Consider the following 15,130-nt stretch of genomic DNA (forward strand, 5'->3'; position numbering starts at 1 on the left):
CTTTATTACAGATGTTGGATGCAAATGCTTGAAGTGACCACTTATTATTACACATGTCCAAGGAAGCAAAATAAAGACAAAAGAGATTCTCTAATGTCCTAGACATGAGCCCACCCTTATACAAGTGTCGCATGCCCCTCAAATGGTTGGGAAATTTATTTTTTTAAAAATCTTTAATGGTTAGGACATTGAAAAAAAGTCGCCAGCGTTTTTATACAACTTTAATATATTTCCGGCATACAGGATATGATGTCACTGACATGAGATTGAGGAAGATGTAGCTTTGTTTTATCAGTTCGCCAGGTCTAAGGTGGCGAAGTAAACGTTCAGTAAAATTCGACTTTAGTGAACTTGGGGAGTATCGACCATTCGCCAGAGTGAAAAGTCGCCTGGCAACAGGATGCGAACGTACAATAGTGATGGTCTCTAGCAAATTCTCCTCTACGCCTGTTATTAGATTGCCGATGTCCCTGCGGATGGGATTTTCGCTAGCGACGTCCACTTCACCTTTTAGTGAATCTGCCCCATGTTGCATGGCCCAATCACCACCCCTCCACCTCAGGCTGGATCTTCCCTGTTAGCTTCTCCATCTCCCCCCGGCCACCACTTTGTACACTTTCTCAGTTCCCCCTCTCCCCTGCCGCCTTCGCTTTTTATTTGAGACGACCACCTCCATGGGGGGCCTGGATGGGTGCGAGATTCGACTTTGAAAATCTCCACCAGAGTTTCTCAACTCACCTTATTGGTGCAGCACCCCTGGATGCCCCCTGATTTTTGCTGCCCTAGGCCCTGGCCTTTGTGAACCGAATCAGAATCCTAATTTGCATATTCAAATTAGGGGCAGGGAAGGAAAAAGTGGAAAAAAATCTTCTTTTGTGATGAAAAGTCACATGATTTCCCTACTCACCCCTAATTTACATATGCAAATCAGGTTTCAGATTCGGTTCGGCCGAATCCGAATCCTGCTGAAAAAGGCTGAATCCAGGCCGAATCCCAAACCGAATCCTGGATTCGTAGCTTCCCTAATTCTTTACACAGGTCTGTTCTTTTACAAAGCAATCCTGGACAAGGAAACTCAAAGGTAAATGCTATTGAAACTAGGGATGCACCGAATCCAGGATTCAGTTCAGGATTCTGCCTTTTTCAGCAGGATTCAGCTGAACCGAATCTGAATCCTAATTTGAATATGCAAATTAGGGACGGGGAGGGAAATTGTGTGACTTTTTGTCACAAAACAAGGAAGTAAAAAATGTTTTCCCCTTTCCACCCCTAATTTTATATTCAAATATAGGCATATTCAATATAGGTATTCGGCCGAATCTTACGCGATGGATTCGGGGGTTCGGCCGAATCAAAAATAGTGGATTCTGTGCATCCCTAATTGAAACAGGAGTCCGATAAAAGCCCAGACAATTCCAATTATCCATTCATACAACAAACACTCCCAGTAGTTGCATACCTCTTGCACATGCAATACACTGACACACAGCCCCCCAGGGAGTATCAGCATCTTAATGGACATAATAAAAACACTCCTATGGCATAATCTATAACAGGCTCTACTTACAGGCAGCAAAACTACAGATATGGTATCTATTATCTGGAGTGATTGACACTTGGGGTCGCAGGTGTGATGGTGGACACTGTGCAACATCTACATTTAAAGGCAAATAAAATTGGCAACTGATTGGAAATATATTTTATTTATTCTCAGCTACTAAAAGGTAAAATGTTCAAACATGAACTTCTTATTTAAAGCATGCCGAGTGCTTTAGTACAGTAGTGCAAAGGATAGAGTTTTAGAGTTTGAATAAGAGACTGGAATATGAATAGGAGAGGCTTGAATAGAAAGATGAGTAATAAAAAATAGCAATAACTATAAATGTATAGCCTTACAGAGAATTTGTTTTTTAAGATGGGGTTAGCGGCCCCTATTTTAAAGCTGCAAAGAGTCAGAAGAAGGCAAATATTGAACAATTTATCAACAATATGGGGCCGATTCACTAAGGGTCGAATGTCGAGAGTTAATTAACCCTCGATATTCGACTAGGATATTCGACTAGGATAATTCCTTCGATCGAACGATAAAATCCTTAGAATCGAACGATTCGAAGGATTTTAATCCAATGATCGAAGGAATATCCTTCGATCAAAAAAAGTTAGGCAAGCCTATGGGGACCTTCCCCATAGGCTAACATTGACTTCGGTAGCTTTTAGATGGCGAACTAGGGGGTCAAAGTTTTTTTTAAAGAGACAGTACTTCGACTATCGAATGGTCGAATAGTCGAACGATTTTTACGTAGTCGAAGGTCGAAGTAGCCCATTCGATGGTCGAAGTAGCCCAAAAAAAACTTTTTTACCTTCGAATCCTAGTTAGTGAATCAGCCCCTAAATAATGAAGACCAATTAAAATGTTGCTTAGAATTAGCCGTTCCATAACATGCTAAGCGTTTCACCCCTTAAAAACTTGGAAAATATTCACAAGAAGTCTGAGTTACTAGAAAACAGATACAACTTTTTACCCCCTGTTGCCATCTAAGTAAAAGAGATCTGGTGCCTATGACAGTGGCCCTGCACTTGGCCAAATGATCCATTATTCACAATATTATTATTAATGTAACACCGAACAAACTGATCTACATACATAGAAAACTCTCCTATACAGGCATGGGATTCATTATCTGGAAACCCATTATCTAGAAAGCTTAGAATGACGGGAAGGTCATCTCCCATTAACTCCATTTTATCCAAATACTGCAAGTTTTAAAAAATGTTTCCTTTTTCTCAGTAATAATAAAACTTCATAGTACTTGTGAATGATCCAAACCAAGATATAATTAATCCATATTGGAGGCAGAACAGTACTATTTGGGTTGATTTAATGCTAAAATGATATTTAGTCGATATAAGGTATGAAGATCCAAATTACAGAAAGATCCCTTATCCAGAAAACCCCAGCTCCCAAGCATTCTAGATAACAGGTCCCATATGTATAAATATGAAATAGTTTTTAATGACTATGTCTTCAATATACCTGTCAGGTGGTAACTCTTGTTATGGATTGGATTAAGTACCAGGGTTTAAGTTGGCAAAAATTCAGGTTATAGGTCTAGGTGTGTGTCCATCTGATCAGACCTGTGTAGGTCTGTATTCTGGGAATCTGAGATGTGATCTATGTATTTATAGGGCCCATAATCCAGGAGGAGCTGTTTACTAGGTGACCGTTGCTATGTGTCTTCTTTGATGCAATGCAGAACTTACAATTCTGAGCAGTTGTAAAGCCCAAAGCATTGATTTTGGACGAAAAAGTATCTCATGTCTAGAAATACCGGCACCATGAAAGACTCCAGGCCCCCAAAACTATACGGATCATTTGCAAACACAGCCCCAATGCAGCTGCCATATAAGGGTGGTGGCACACAGGGATGATTAGTTGCCCAGCAACAAATGTTCTCTACTGCGGGCGACCAGTCTCCCCAAAATACCTCCTCGCCGGCAAGAATGCAAATCCCCGGTGGGATGGCATACATAGTGCTTTGTTTCCCTTATGAGGAAACTTCGGGCGACTTCAGAATTCAAAATCGCCATCCCGGCGATAAACATTGTTAAATGTTGCATTTACTCCAAACATACTCCTTGCACAACCTGCATGTTCTGCTAAATTGTGCCCACCTGTGCCCATTGATGACGGTGAAACCTGACGCTAGGGTTGCCACCTTTTCTGGAAAAGAATACCGGCCTTCCTATATTCTTGCCGTTTTTTCCTAATAACAACATTGGCATCAAGCATCATTTTTACCGGCCAGGCCGGTAAAATACCGGCCAGGTGGCAAACCTACCTGCAGCTACTGCCACCCCAAAAATGACGCATCAATAATCCCGAGCGTCAGAATGTGACGCAATCCCGACTCAACGACTCTTTGTATCTTAATCTGTATCTCACAGGGAGATGAGAGAAGTATGTTCGGTAGGTTATTAGAGGAATAGAGAAATGATACACAGGTATGGGACCTGTTATCCAGACTACCTGGGATTTTCCAATTAAGAGATCTTTATCTAATTTGGATCTCCGTAACTTAAGTCTGATAAAAATCATGGAAACCTGAAATAAACCCAATAGGATTGTTTTGCCTCCAACAAGGATTCATTATTTCTGTACCTTGAGCATAACAGTCAAAAGGAACTTTTTCAAAACTAGATTTTGGATACAGACACAGGCCCCTCCTGGAACCTTCCAGTCCTGCACCTCCCCCACCTCTCTCCATTCTCTAAACATTTTTTTTCCTGATTCCCATTTTTTTTTTACAACCTCTTATCTCATAAATTAGCTGAGAGCTGGGGATGCCACATATTTGCAGCCTGAAGTAACTCTTTCCCTCCTGATGCCAGCCAAGGGTCAGCAAAACTCACCCTGCACCTCGTCTGCAATATGAGGCGTCAAGGCAGGTCCTATAAACAGGCACATTCTGCCCAATCCCAACCCCACTGGCTGTGACCTTATATCCAGCCAAACACCTGAACTATGTCAGGCTCTGACGGGGCCCCTTCTCTGACAGGCAGAACCCACAGTGAGGAGAGAAACGTATTCCAAGTGCACCGCCACACACTAATCCATGATGGTTTGTATACTGGGAATAGCTAGTGAATGCCAGGAATCTCCATCCTTATAAATACAGCACGGTGCACATCTGGAATCTGTTAGGTGTCATGTACCAAAGTCCTATGCCAAGGCTATTCAACCCTGCAGCTCTCAAATTGCCCAGATTTTACTCTCTGCCCTTAAAAATAGTTCTGGTTAAAAAGCGACCAACAGGGGTTCTTAAAGGGGAACTATCGCAAAAATTTAATTTTAATTCAAGCTTTATCATACTGAAATAAGAAACTTTCTAAATACAATCAATTAAAAATTCTGTACCATTTCAGAAATAATCAAGTTTATCTTCACTATCCCTCACTCAGCATCTGTTTCTCTTCATTCTCTCTTCCTGCAGCAGTTGGGTGTCAGATATTTATTGACAGTTAGATCCAATATATCTTATACATAGTTACATAGTTAAATCGGGTTGAAAAAAGACAAAGTCCATCAAGTCCAACCCCTCCAAATGAAAACCCAGCATCCATACACACACCCCTCCCTACTTTCATACAACTTCTATACGGGGGCTTTGACATTTTTTATCTATCATGATTTTGTGATATTTTTCAGTTCACTTCTTCCTCTCATTACCTTTTCTCTTATCGACTTTTCTTAAAATATTCTCAGTTTCCACCCCTCTCCCTCCTGCTCTCCCTCTTGGCTGCTTTCTGTTCCTCTTGCTTTTGTTGCTTTCCCTTTTGTCATCACCTTGTGTCCTGGGTTCACCTTCTAGTTCCCCTTTTCTTTTTACATTACAAATCCATCTTGTTTTTCTGCACCTTCATCTTCCTTCAGTTCTTCATGATTTTTCTTCTATCAGACATTGGCTACGTTTTCTCAGTTCTCTCTTATTACCTTTTCTTTATAATGTTATTAAACATTAGCTATCTTTGTCTCTCCCCTTTGTCTCTGTTAGGCTGCTGGGGGGGGGGGAAAGGGAGGGGGTGATGTCACTCCGACTTGCAGTACAGCAGTAAAGAGTGACTGTTTATCAGAGCACAAGTCACATGACTGGGGGCAGCTGGGAACCTGACAATATGTATAACCCCATGTCAGATTTCAAAATTAAATATAAAAAAAAATTGTTTGCTATTTTGAGAAACGTATTTCAGTGCAGAATTCTGCTGGAGCAGCACTATTAACTGATGTGTTTTGAAAAAAAAAACATTTTTCCCATGACAGTACTTTTGTTATCACCTTGTTTTTTTTTTGTTTCTCACTTCTGGTTTCTATTTAATTTGCATATTACATACCCCTCCTATTTGCTTCTTAAGCCAGGGAGTTTCTCTCAGACTAGTGCTTATCTTGATGTATTGTGAGAATGGTTGAGGTGTGCCCCAATTTTTAATTGGCATTGGTGTGGTTTTTGAGGTGGAGGTGTATGATACTAAAATATACAATACTGCTGTGTAGCCATGGGGGCAGCCCAGTTGAAAAAGGAGAAAAGGCACAGGATACTTAGCAGATAACAGATAAGCTCTGTAATAGAATAAAAAGGATTCTACAGAGTGCATCTGTTATCTGCTATATAACCTGTGCTTTGAATGGCTGCCTTCATGGCTACACAGCAGCCTATTTATATAAATAGTGATGGGCGAATTTATTTGCCAGGCGCGAATTCGAGGCAAATTCCTGTGATTCGCTGCCGGCAAATACATTTGCGAAACTGCCGCAAAAATTCGCCAGCATCAAAAAGAAGGACGCCGCTTCATGAATTTTGCGGGCGAATCAAGACACCGCAAATTCGCCAATCACTATATATAAACGATAGCCATGTTTTTAAAGCAAACACACCAGTTGTATCAGAGCAGGGAAACAATACGTTATTTTTAAAGGCCCTCTCTAGAATATGTCATTGTCTTTGGGCCTTCAATGCTCAAACGGGAATTGTGGAATTCTCTCCCCAAAGTGGGTGTAATGGCAGGTACAGTAGATTTAAGGATGTTTCTTTAGCAAGCGAGAAGTTCATGGACCAGTCCGATTGCAATATTGAAATAAGAAAGGATCTTTTCTTCCTCTGAGACAAATTGGAGCACCTTCAGAAGTTTTTTTTTTTTTGCCTTCCTCTGGATCAACTAGCAGTTGGTTTTATATAGACAGAAAGGTTAAACTTGATGGACTTGCATCTTTTTTCAGCCTAGGTTATTATGTTTGCTGGGATCTTGGCAATAGAAGGGGATGGACAGTGGGAATGTACTTTCTTGGTAGTAGCAAATAAATGATCTAGAGATATATGTATTGTATACATGGAGTATATTGTGGTCACCTCTTTCCCTGGGAGAATTAAACATGGAAAACTTAAACAGAATGTGAAGCAGCAGTGAGGAGCTCATGACTCACAGTTTTAAAGGAATTGTTCAGTATAAATCTAAAAACTGGGTAAAGAGATAGGCTGTGCGAAATAAAAAAAAAAATTCTAATATAGTTAGTTAGCCAAATGGGTAATGTATAAAGGCTGGAGTGACTGGGTGTGTAACATAATAGCCAGAATACTACTTCCTGCTTTTCAGCTCTCTTGGTTTCCACTGATTACCAGGCAATAACCAATCAGAGACCTGAGGGGGGGCACTTGGGTCATAACTGAATGCTGAGGATCAATTGCAAACTCACTGAACAGTTATGTCCCATGTTGCCCCCCTTAAAGTCACTGACTAACTCAGAGTAAGGGCTCTTACTCATGAGCATTTTTACCTGCGCTCCCCTGTAGGCGCCGCAACATGCTGCATTTTTCCTGCGTTCGGGGCCTACATGCGCCTGTGTGAGTACAGCCCCATTTTAAATAATGAAATGCGTCTATTCCTGCGCTCCCCTGCGGCTGAACGCCGAAAAACTGAACGCAGGGGAGCGCAGGTAAAAACGCTCATGAGTAAGAGCCCTTAGAGAGCTGAAAAGCAGGAAGTGGTGTTCTGGCTATTATGTTACACATCCAGTCACTCCAGCCTTTATACATTACATTTTTGGCTAACTAACTACATTAGAAACATTTTTTATTTTGCACAGTCTATCTATTTACCCAGTTTCTATTTTGACACTGGACTGTTCCTTTAAGAGGGCCAGTAATTTGCCTGTTCATTTTAGAAACTGGGTATAACTTGCCTTTATTTCTAGTGTTTTACCATGGCTATAGCTTATGCTCAAAACTCCATGTCTGTTTTTAAAAAATCTTTCCTAAATTCTCCTAAAAGGAGAGGGGGCACATATATAAAAGTTCATTGGCAGAATCCTGCAGATTGTTGACATTCAAGGAACTGGCTGATTGTTTTGATGGGCCAGTTTGATCAGCATGAAGCAGAACTGATATTCACCATTGTCCAAGCCTTCAAGTTTTGTTATCAGTAGGGATGCACCAAATACCTTGATGAAAGATTCGGCCGAATACTGAACCAAATCCTAATTTGCATATGCAAATTAGGGGCAGGGAAGGTAAAAGTGGAAAAAAATCTTCTTTTGTGATGAAAAGTGACGATTTCCCTACCCACCCCTAATTTACATATGCAAATTAGGATTTGGATTCGGTTCGGCCAAGCACAAGGATTCGGCCGAATCCGAATCCTGCTGAATAAGGCCAAATCCTGGCCGAGTCCCGAACCGAATCCTGGATTCGGTGCATCCCTAGTTATCAGAGACCAGTCAAAACAATGACAATGGACAGGAATGTCGATTTCCATATCAGCCCATGTCCCCAGTATGGGACCTGCTATCCAGTATACTTGGGACCTGCCGTTTTCCAAATAAGGGGTTCTTTGCGTAATTTGGATCTCCATACTTTATGCCTACAAAAAAAAATTTAAACATGAAATAAACCCAGTAGGCTGGTTTTGCTTCCAATGAGGATTAATTATATCTTAGTTTGGATCAAGTTTAAGCTACTGTTTTATTATTATAGAGAAGAAGGAAATATTTTTTAAAAATTGTAATAATTTCATTAGAATAAGTCTACGGGAGATGGCTTTCCTGTAATTCGGATTTTCAGGTTTCTGGATAACAGATCCCATACCTGTACATTTATACAACAAGCGTTTAGCATGTGCCGTGAAAATCTGGAGTTAAAGGGGAAGCGGCAGAAGCTCCATATTTTAGGTAAGAAAACTGATTAAGAAGACTGATTAATCTGTCAAAGTTCTAAAACATAATCTGCCTTCCAGTATAGTTGAGGATCATATTCTAAAATGTACTCCAAAACAAAGACAGGCAGCCGTCTGCCCTCTGTTGGGGTAGAACTTTAATTCCCTCCATCCCTGCAAAGTATACGAATGTCACTGTGTTGAATGAGAGAAGAGGAAGCATTTTTGAAACAGTTAAATTATTGATCAAAATCCATATTTTTAAAAATCCTACTTTACTATATATAGATTGATTTGTAGCATACACTACCATAGAAAGCAGTTTTTTTCCCAGCCAGCGTATTGTTAACGCACATACAGGTATGGGATACATTATCTAGAAACCTGTTATCCAGAAAGCTCTGAATTACAGAAAGACTCTCTCGCAATAGACTCTATTTTATCCAAATAATCCAAATGTTTAAAAACGATATCCTTTTTCTCTGTAATAAGAAAACAGTACTTGATCCCATCTGAGCTGCATGGTTTCCTATTGGGGGCAAAACAATTCTATTGAGTTTAATAATTAAGATTTACAAGCAGACTTAAGATATGGAGATCTTAATGGCGTAAATATCCTTTATCTGGAATACCCCAGGTCCCGAGCATTCTGGATAACAGATCTGCTTATAAATGTAACCTTTCCTTTCATTACTCTCACTGGGCGGTGTGTTTATAATCCATTTTATTTCCTTACTTTCACTTTAGGTCTCCTCTACAAAATAAAAACACTTCTGACCCACAGAGCAATTTTTTTTTTTTTTTTATAAAAGTCCCTGTTATTTTTTTTTTTTCATACTAAGCATTTCAAAATGTCTGCTGCCTGCCTTGTTAGCACACACTCTATTGCAGTGTATTCCTTACAGCACCCAGTGACGCTGATAACATAATCTAAGGCATTTGTCCCAAGAGATAACATACAACAAATAAATACCTCAACAGAACATATAACCCTCTACCTAATTTCTCTATCAAGGAACCAATAGGAAATGTAATTGTCTAGGGTTCAAGAATCATGGCTTAGGGTAAGGGCACACGTGAAGATTCGGGGAAATTTAGTCCCGACGACTAATCGCCTTTTCTTCGGAAAAGCCTTCGCGCCAGCTGGAATCTAAATCTCAGGCAGGATGGCACTCGGAGCGCTTCGTTTTCCGAAGTCGCCGAAGTTTCCTTGTGAAGGCTTTTTGGGGAGATTAGTCGCCCGAAGAAGAGGCGATTAGTCACCAGGCGACTAAATCTCCCTGTGGGAAATCCACCCCAATTTTATTGGCACAATAAAATAAAATGTAGTTCTAAGCAACATTCCAATAAAAAATAACAATCTTTTTAACGTTATTAGTCAATGTGCCAACATTGTATTTGTTCATCCTTTGCTGCTTGAAACAATGTTACAAAAGTCAGGTCTCTTCCAGTTCTGTTAATCAGAGGGAAGCTGTTACATTGTTTCAGGAGTCAGAACCAGAAGTGCACAGAATAATAACACCCAGACATGTACTGCTTTTAATAGCAACTAGAGTTACAAATAGCTTTAAAATAACTGAATGTTTTTAATAACTGGACATTGTTTCTATATAATATATTATATTATATGGCAAAATTTGGATATTGTCCTTTAAATTATAGAGAAAAAAAAAACACAATTTTTTTTATTGGCACTATATAATGTAAGTGTGTGTCTGTATAAAAACAAATTCCAAATGCCATGGTGCATAAATATATAAAATTATATATATATATAAAAATATAGAACATGTATAATTTTTTATCACTTTTATCACTGATTATTAAACCACAAAGTGATGGGATGACAGCACACAGCAAAGGGGAAAGTCCAAACTACAACCTAAAAACCCAGAACAACAGGTACCATCAGAAATGTTGGAGAGGAATCTGTTCACAAGAGCTTACAGTCTAAATTGATTAAATAATTTGCTGTAGGGTGTCCCATCATTTATGTTCAAAAGGAAAATAAATATTTCTCTTTAACCAGTGCTCTCAAAATGTATTTAAATTATATCTAAGATAGATTAAATTGTATATATTATACTTTCTATAATGTTTTAATATAATCACTACCACCAAGAAAAAATGTAAAAATACAGAAATATTCAGTACTATTCAGAATTCTAAAAATCTATACCTATATACACTACAATATAAAAATACGGAAATATTCAGTACTTTTCAAAATGATAAGATCATATAATCTAGAACTATTTACATTTCAGTAAAATTACAATTTAAAATGAATCTACAATTTTATATGCTACAATATTAAAATAGAATGTAATAGAGTTTGTAAGAATGGAGTAGAAATAGAATTATTCTGCACAATTAAAAATGTTTCAAAAAAATGAAACAATATGTATTTAAACCCGAATTGAAGTTTAAAATTAAATCATACAATCTATAACTGCATGTTCTGCAATAAAAAGGATAGAACGATTCTGTACTTTTCAAAATTATATAATTTATAACTATTTGTACCAAATGTAAAAGTATTTAGTACAGGTATGGGATCCGTTATCCAGACAGAAAGCTCTGAATTGCAGAATGTCTCCCATAGACTCCATTTTATACAAATAATTTCTCTGTAATAATAAAACAGTAGCTTGTACTTGATCCCAACTAAGATATAATTAATCCTTATTGGAAGCAAAACCAGCCTATTGGGTTTATTTAATATTTACATGATTTTTTAGTAGACTTAAGGTATGAAGATCCAAATTACAGAATGATCCATTATCCGGAAATACCCAGGTCTCGAGAATTCTGGATGACAGGTCCCATATCTGTATTAGGATAAAAGGAGGAAGAGTGTACGCCCTTCCTCCTTTTTATCCTTATACTGAATATTTTTGTATTTTTTTTTCTTCGTTACTCTGCATTTCTGTATTTTTATATTTTTCCTAATAGTGTATATACTTCCTGTACATATTTCCTGTATGGTCAGACTATTTTATATTTTATAAAAAAACTGATAGATTACATTTTTTAAAATGCGGCGTAATCCTCCCTCCTCTTATCTACCAAAATGGAAAAACAAAGCTATTTTGCTTTGCGATCTGGCAGGTGATTACTTCATTCCGAGATTAAACTGTTGATTTTGTATTTATTTTTGCTGCATGGACTAATATCAGATATCAGATATCCCTCCTTGACCTAGACCCATACCTAAAACAGATTACATTTAAAAAAAAAAAAAATTCATTTTTTTCTCCCAATATATTTCAACAAGAATAATTTGATTAAGTTGAAATTAGTTGGGACAAAAAATGTAATTTTTTTAAAATTAAAATAGCAATATTGTCATTATTTAAAAACTGGTTCCAGTGGCATAGAAAATAGTATTTCTGTTATTTTATTAGATTTCTCAGTATGAAGATATATCCTACTCCGGGCAAAAAAATGCAAAATGGTGTATAGCTAGTGAAACATATGGTACTAGATGACTAAGATCAGACAGATATAGAAATGGCTGTCCTCTTGTTCAGGTGGTCTATATTTAACCACTCGGGTGCCAGAAGGAGCAGCTTCTACTCACTCATAGCACTAAATATGCTAAAAGATGCAAATGCAACCTTTTCCCTTTGGTACAAGTATGGGATCTGTTATCCAGAAACCTGTTATCCAGAAAGCTCAGAATTACAGGAAGGTCATCTCCAGCAGACTCAATTTTTCTTAAATAATTCAATAATTTTTTTAAAAAATGATTTCCTTTTTCCCTGTAATAATAAAACAGTACCTTGTACTTGATCCCAACTAAGACATAATTAATCCTTATTGGAAGCAAAAACAGCCTATTGGGTTTATTTAATGTTTAAATGATTTTCTAGTAGACTTAAGGTATGAAGACCCAAATTACGGAAAGATCCTTATCCAGGTCCTGAGCATTTTGGATAACAGGTCCCATATCTGCATTTCTGATACATGTTCTGATCACAGTTCTGTTGATTAATCTGTTTATTTGTTTAACCCTCTCCCTTCCACAAAGGCCACGTTGATCCTAGGGCTGTATAGTAAATAACGATTGAAGGGATCCGATATAATGGCAAAAAAGCAGCCCAAAACAATCCTACCTGGAACTATATATCACTCAAATATAACTACAGTATTACACTTTCTCATCTACCCTGAAATAATAAACCAGGATATCCACAGATGGAAGAGAATCTCAATGAGCCAGGGCTAATTGCAACAAAATTGCATGTTAATTGATATATATATATATATATATATATATATATATATATATATATATATATATATATATATATATATATATATATATATATATATATCATGCCTAGAGATAATTACACGACATTGCCATTATACATTCCTTGCTCTTGTCTGTACATCAGATATAGAAAAAAAAGTGGACTTATCAAAGTTTACAGACTTGCCCTAGAGACAATGGGACAATCCTAACCAGATCAAAGAAATACGAAGATATTTTCCCAGCAATTTTATGAATATTGGTAAAAACAAAGCATTTCCAAAGGACAGAATGACTAGGCTTAGCCATAGACACAAGCTTGTCCTTACAGCCATGTTGTTTCTTACCTTCAAAGAAACGTCGCAAGGTTTCATTCTCATCTTCCACATCCATGGCAGTGTCCTAGAAGCAACCCAAGGTCCTAGGAGTGTGCAGTCCAAGTTGCCATGAAGTGAGCAGTCGTTTGTGGGGTCCAGTAAGAAGCTTAGGGTACCAGCACTTTGTCCGATACAAGCTGGAAATCACACTCCAACGCTTCAAACCCTGCTGCTTGCTAAAAATCTGTAGCTTTAGATCCCTTTCCCCATGTCCTGGCTTCCCTATCTCTTTCTTTAGCTCACTCTGAGCTCAGTGTCTGTTAATGAAGCAAATCATTCAACATGACTTTCCCCAGCCCTCTGTCTCTGGGACCTTGGGAGCTCTCCGCTCTCTTTCTGTCTCTCTGTCTGTCTCTCTGTCTGCTTAGTGTAATTGTTAGAGCAACAGCTACTTCTGCCTGGCTCCTTCCTTTCAAAGATGCTGTTGCCCCCAAGCTGCTTTGTCTCCCCCTGCAGGACAGAAAGCATAGCTGCAAATGTTTATGTTTTTTCTATCAATTTCATGTAACAGTAAAACTATTTCTTAAGGAGGTAGTTTACCTTTAAGTTAACTTATAGAATGGTTAATTCTAAGCATATTTTCAATTGGCCTTTATTTTAAAATGATTTGCCTTCTTCTAAAACTTTCCAGCTTTGAAATGGGGACGACCCCATAAAAAAAAAATGCTATCTACTTTTTATTACTCATCTTTCTATTCTGTCCCTCTCCTATTACTATTCGAGTTTCATATTCAAATCAGTGCATGGTTGCTAGGGTAATTTGGACCCTAGCAACCCAGATTGCTAAAATTGCAAACTGGAGAATAAAAAGCTAAATAACTCAAAAACCACAAATAATAACAAACGAAAACCAAATACAAATTGGCTCAGAATATCACTCTCTACGTCATACTAAACTTTAATTTAAAGGCGAACAACTCTGATTGCAAAAGTTGGTTTCATAACGCTATCCTAATGCACAAATATAGTTTATAAAAACTCTCATCACTTAGGGGGTTATTTATCAAAGTCCGAATTTATCTCAATATTTTCTGAAAAAAACTCTGACCAAATCTGCACGGGTATTTTCGGCTTATTTATTAATAAACTTTCCCAGAAAAATTTTTGAGGGAAAAAATCCAAAAGAAACGTGAAAAATCAGATTTTCAAGATTTTTTCGGATTTTTTCACCAAAAACTCAGATTTCTTATGTTTTTTGCATGAAAACTATGAAAACTTCAGGGTATTGCACGAAACCCAGTGCACATCAAAAAATCATTGGGACTTCTCCCATTGACTTATATGCAACCTCAACAGTTCCGAGATGCCGGATTTTCTGATTCAGACTTTTCAATCCTCTGTGTTTAAAAAATTCCGAAAAATTCGTGATTTTTTAAAAGTCAGATTTTACATAAAAAATCATTATTTTTTGTGATTTTTGCATTCGGAGTTTAGTAAATAAGCTGCATAGTGTGTGAATGGGATAGGTACCTTAGATTGCAAGCTCCTACTGGGCAGGAATTGGTATGAATGGTGTATAAGTGTTGTGTAAATGCATTGGTGATATATAAATAAAGGAAATCAATAAATCAATACCTTATGAGCAATTGCAAATACAAAATATAACAATGTGATGTATAGGTATCATAACAGGTCAAGAGTCAGATTTGGGAGAAAAGTACGAATCTTTACCATTTACCAATTATTAATTATTTCAGAAAATACATAAAGCTTTCCCAATCTACTACAATTCTTTTGCTCGTGTTCAACCGCAAAGGCTGGTGGGAACATGTGACCGGTTGTCATCCTTGACCTT

General features: G+C 37.7%; 1 protein-coding gene across 4 annotated transcripts in view; it reads right to left on the reverse strand.

Moving 5' to 3' along the window:
* myrf.L (myelin regulatory factor L homeolog) overlaps positions 1-13,705 on the reverse strand; it is a 93,815-nt gene extending 80,110 nt beyond the window's left edge. For 3 of the 4 annotated variants that reach the window (XM_041589360.1, XM_041589359.1, XM_018256832.2), the window contains exon 1: positions 13,306-13,705. In XM_041589360.1, the coding sequence (XP_041445294.1) occupies positions 13,306-13,351 (46 nt within the window). In that variant the 5' untranslated portion in view covers positions 13,352-13,705. 4 annotated transcript variants of the gene reach the window in all.
* Between the last annotated feature and the right edge of the window lie 1,425 nt (positions 13,706-15,130).

This window comes from Xenopus laevis, chromosome 4L (genome assembly GCF_017654675.1).
Source record: "Xenopus laevis strain J_2021 chromosome 4L, Xenopus_laevis_v10.1, whole genome shotgun sequence".
Taxonomy (NCBI): Eukaryota; Metazoa; Chordata; class Amphibia; order Anura; family Pipidae; genus Xenopus; species Xenopus laevis.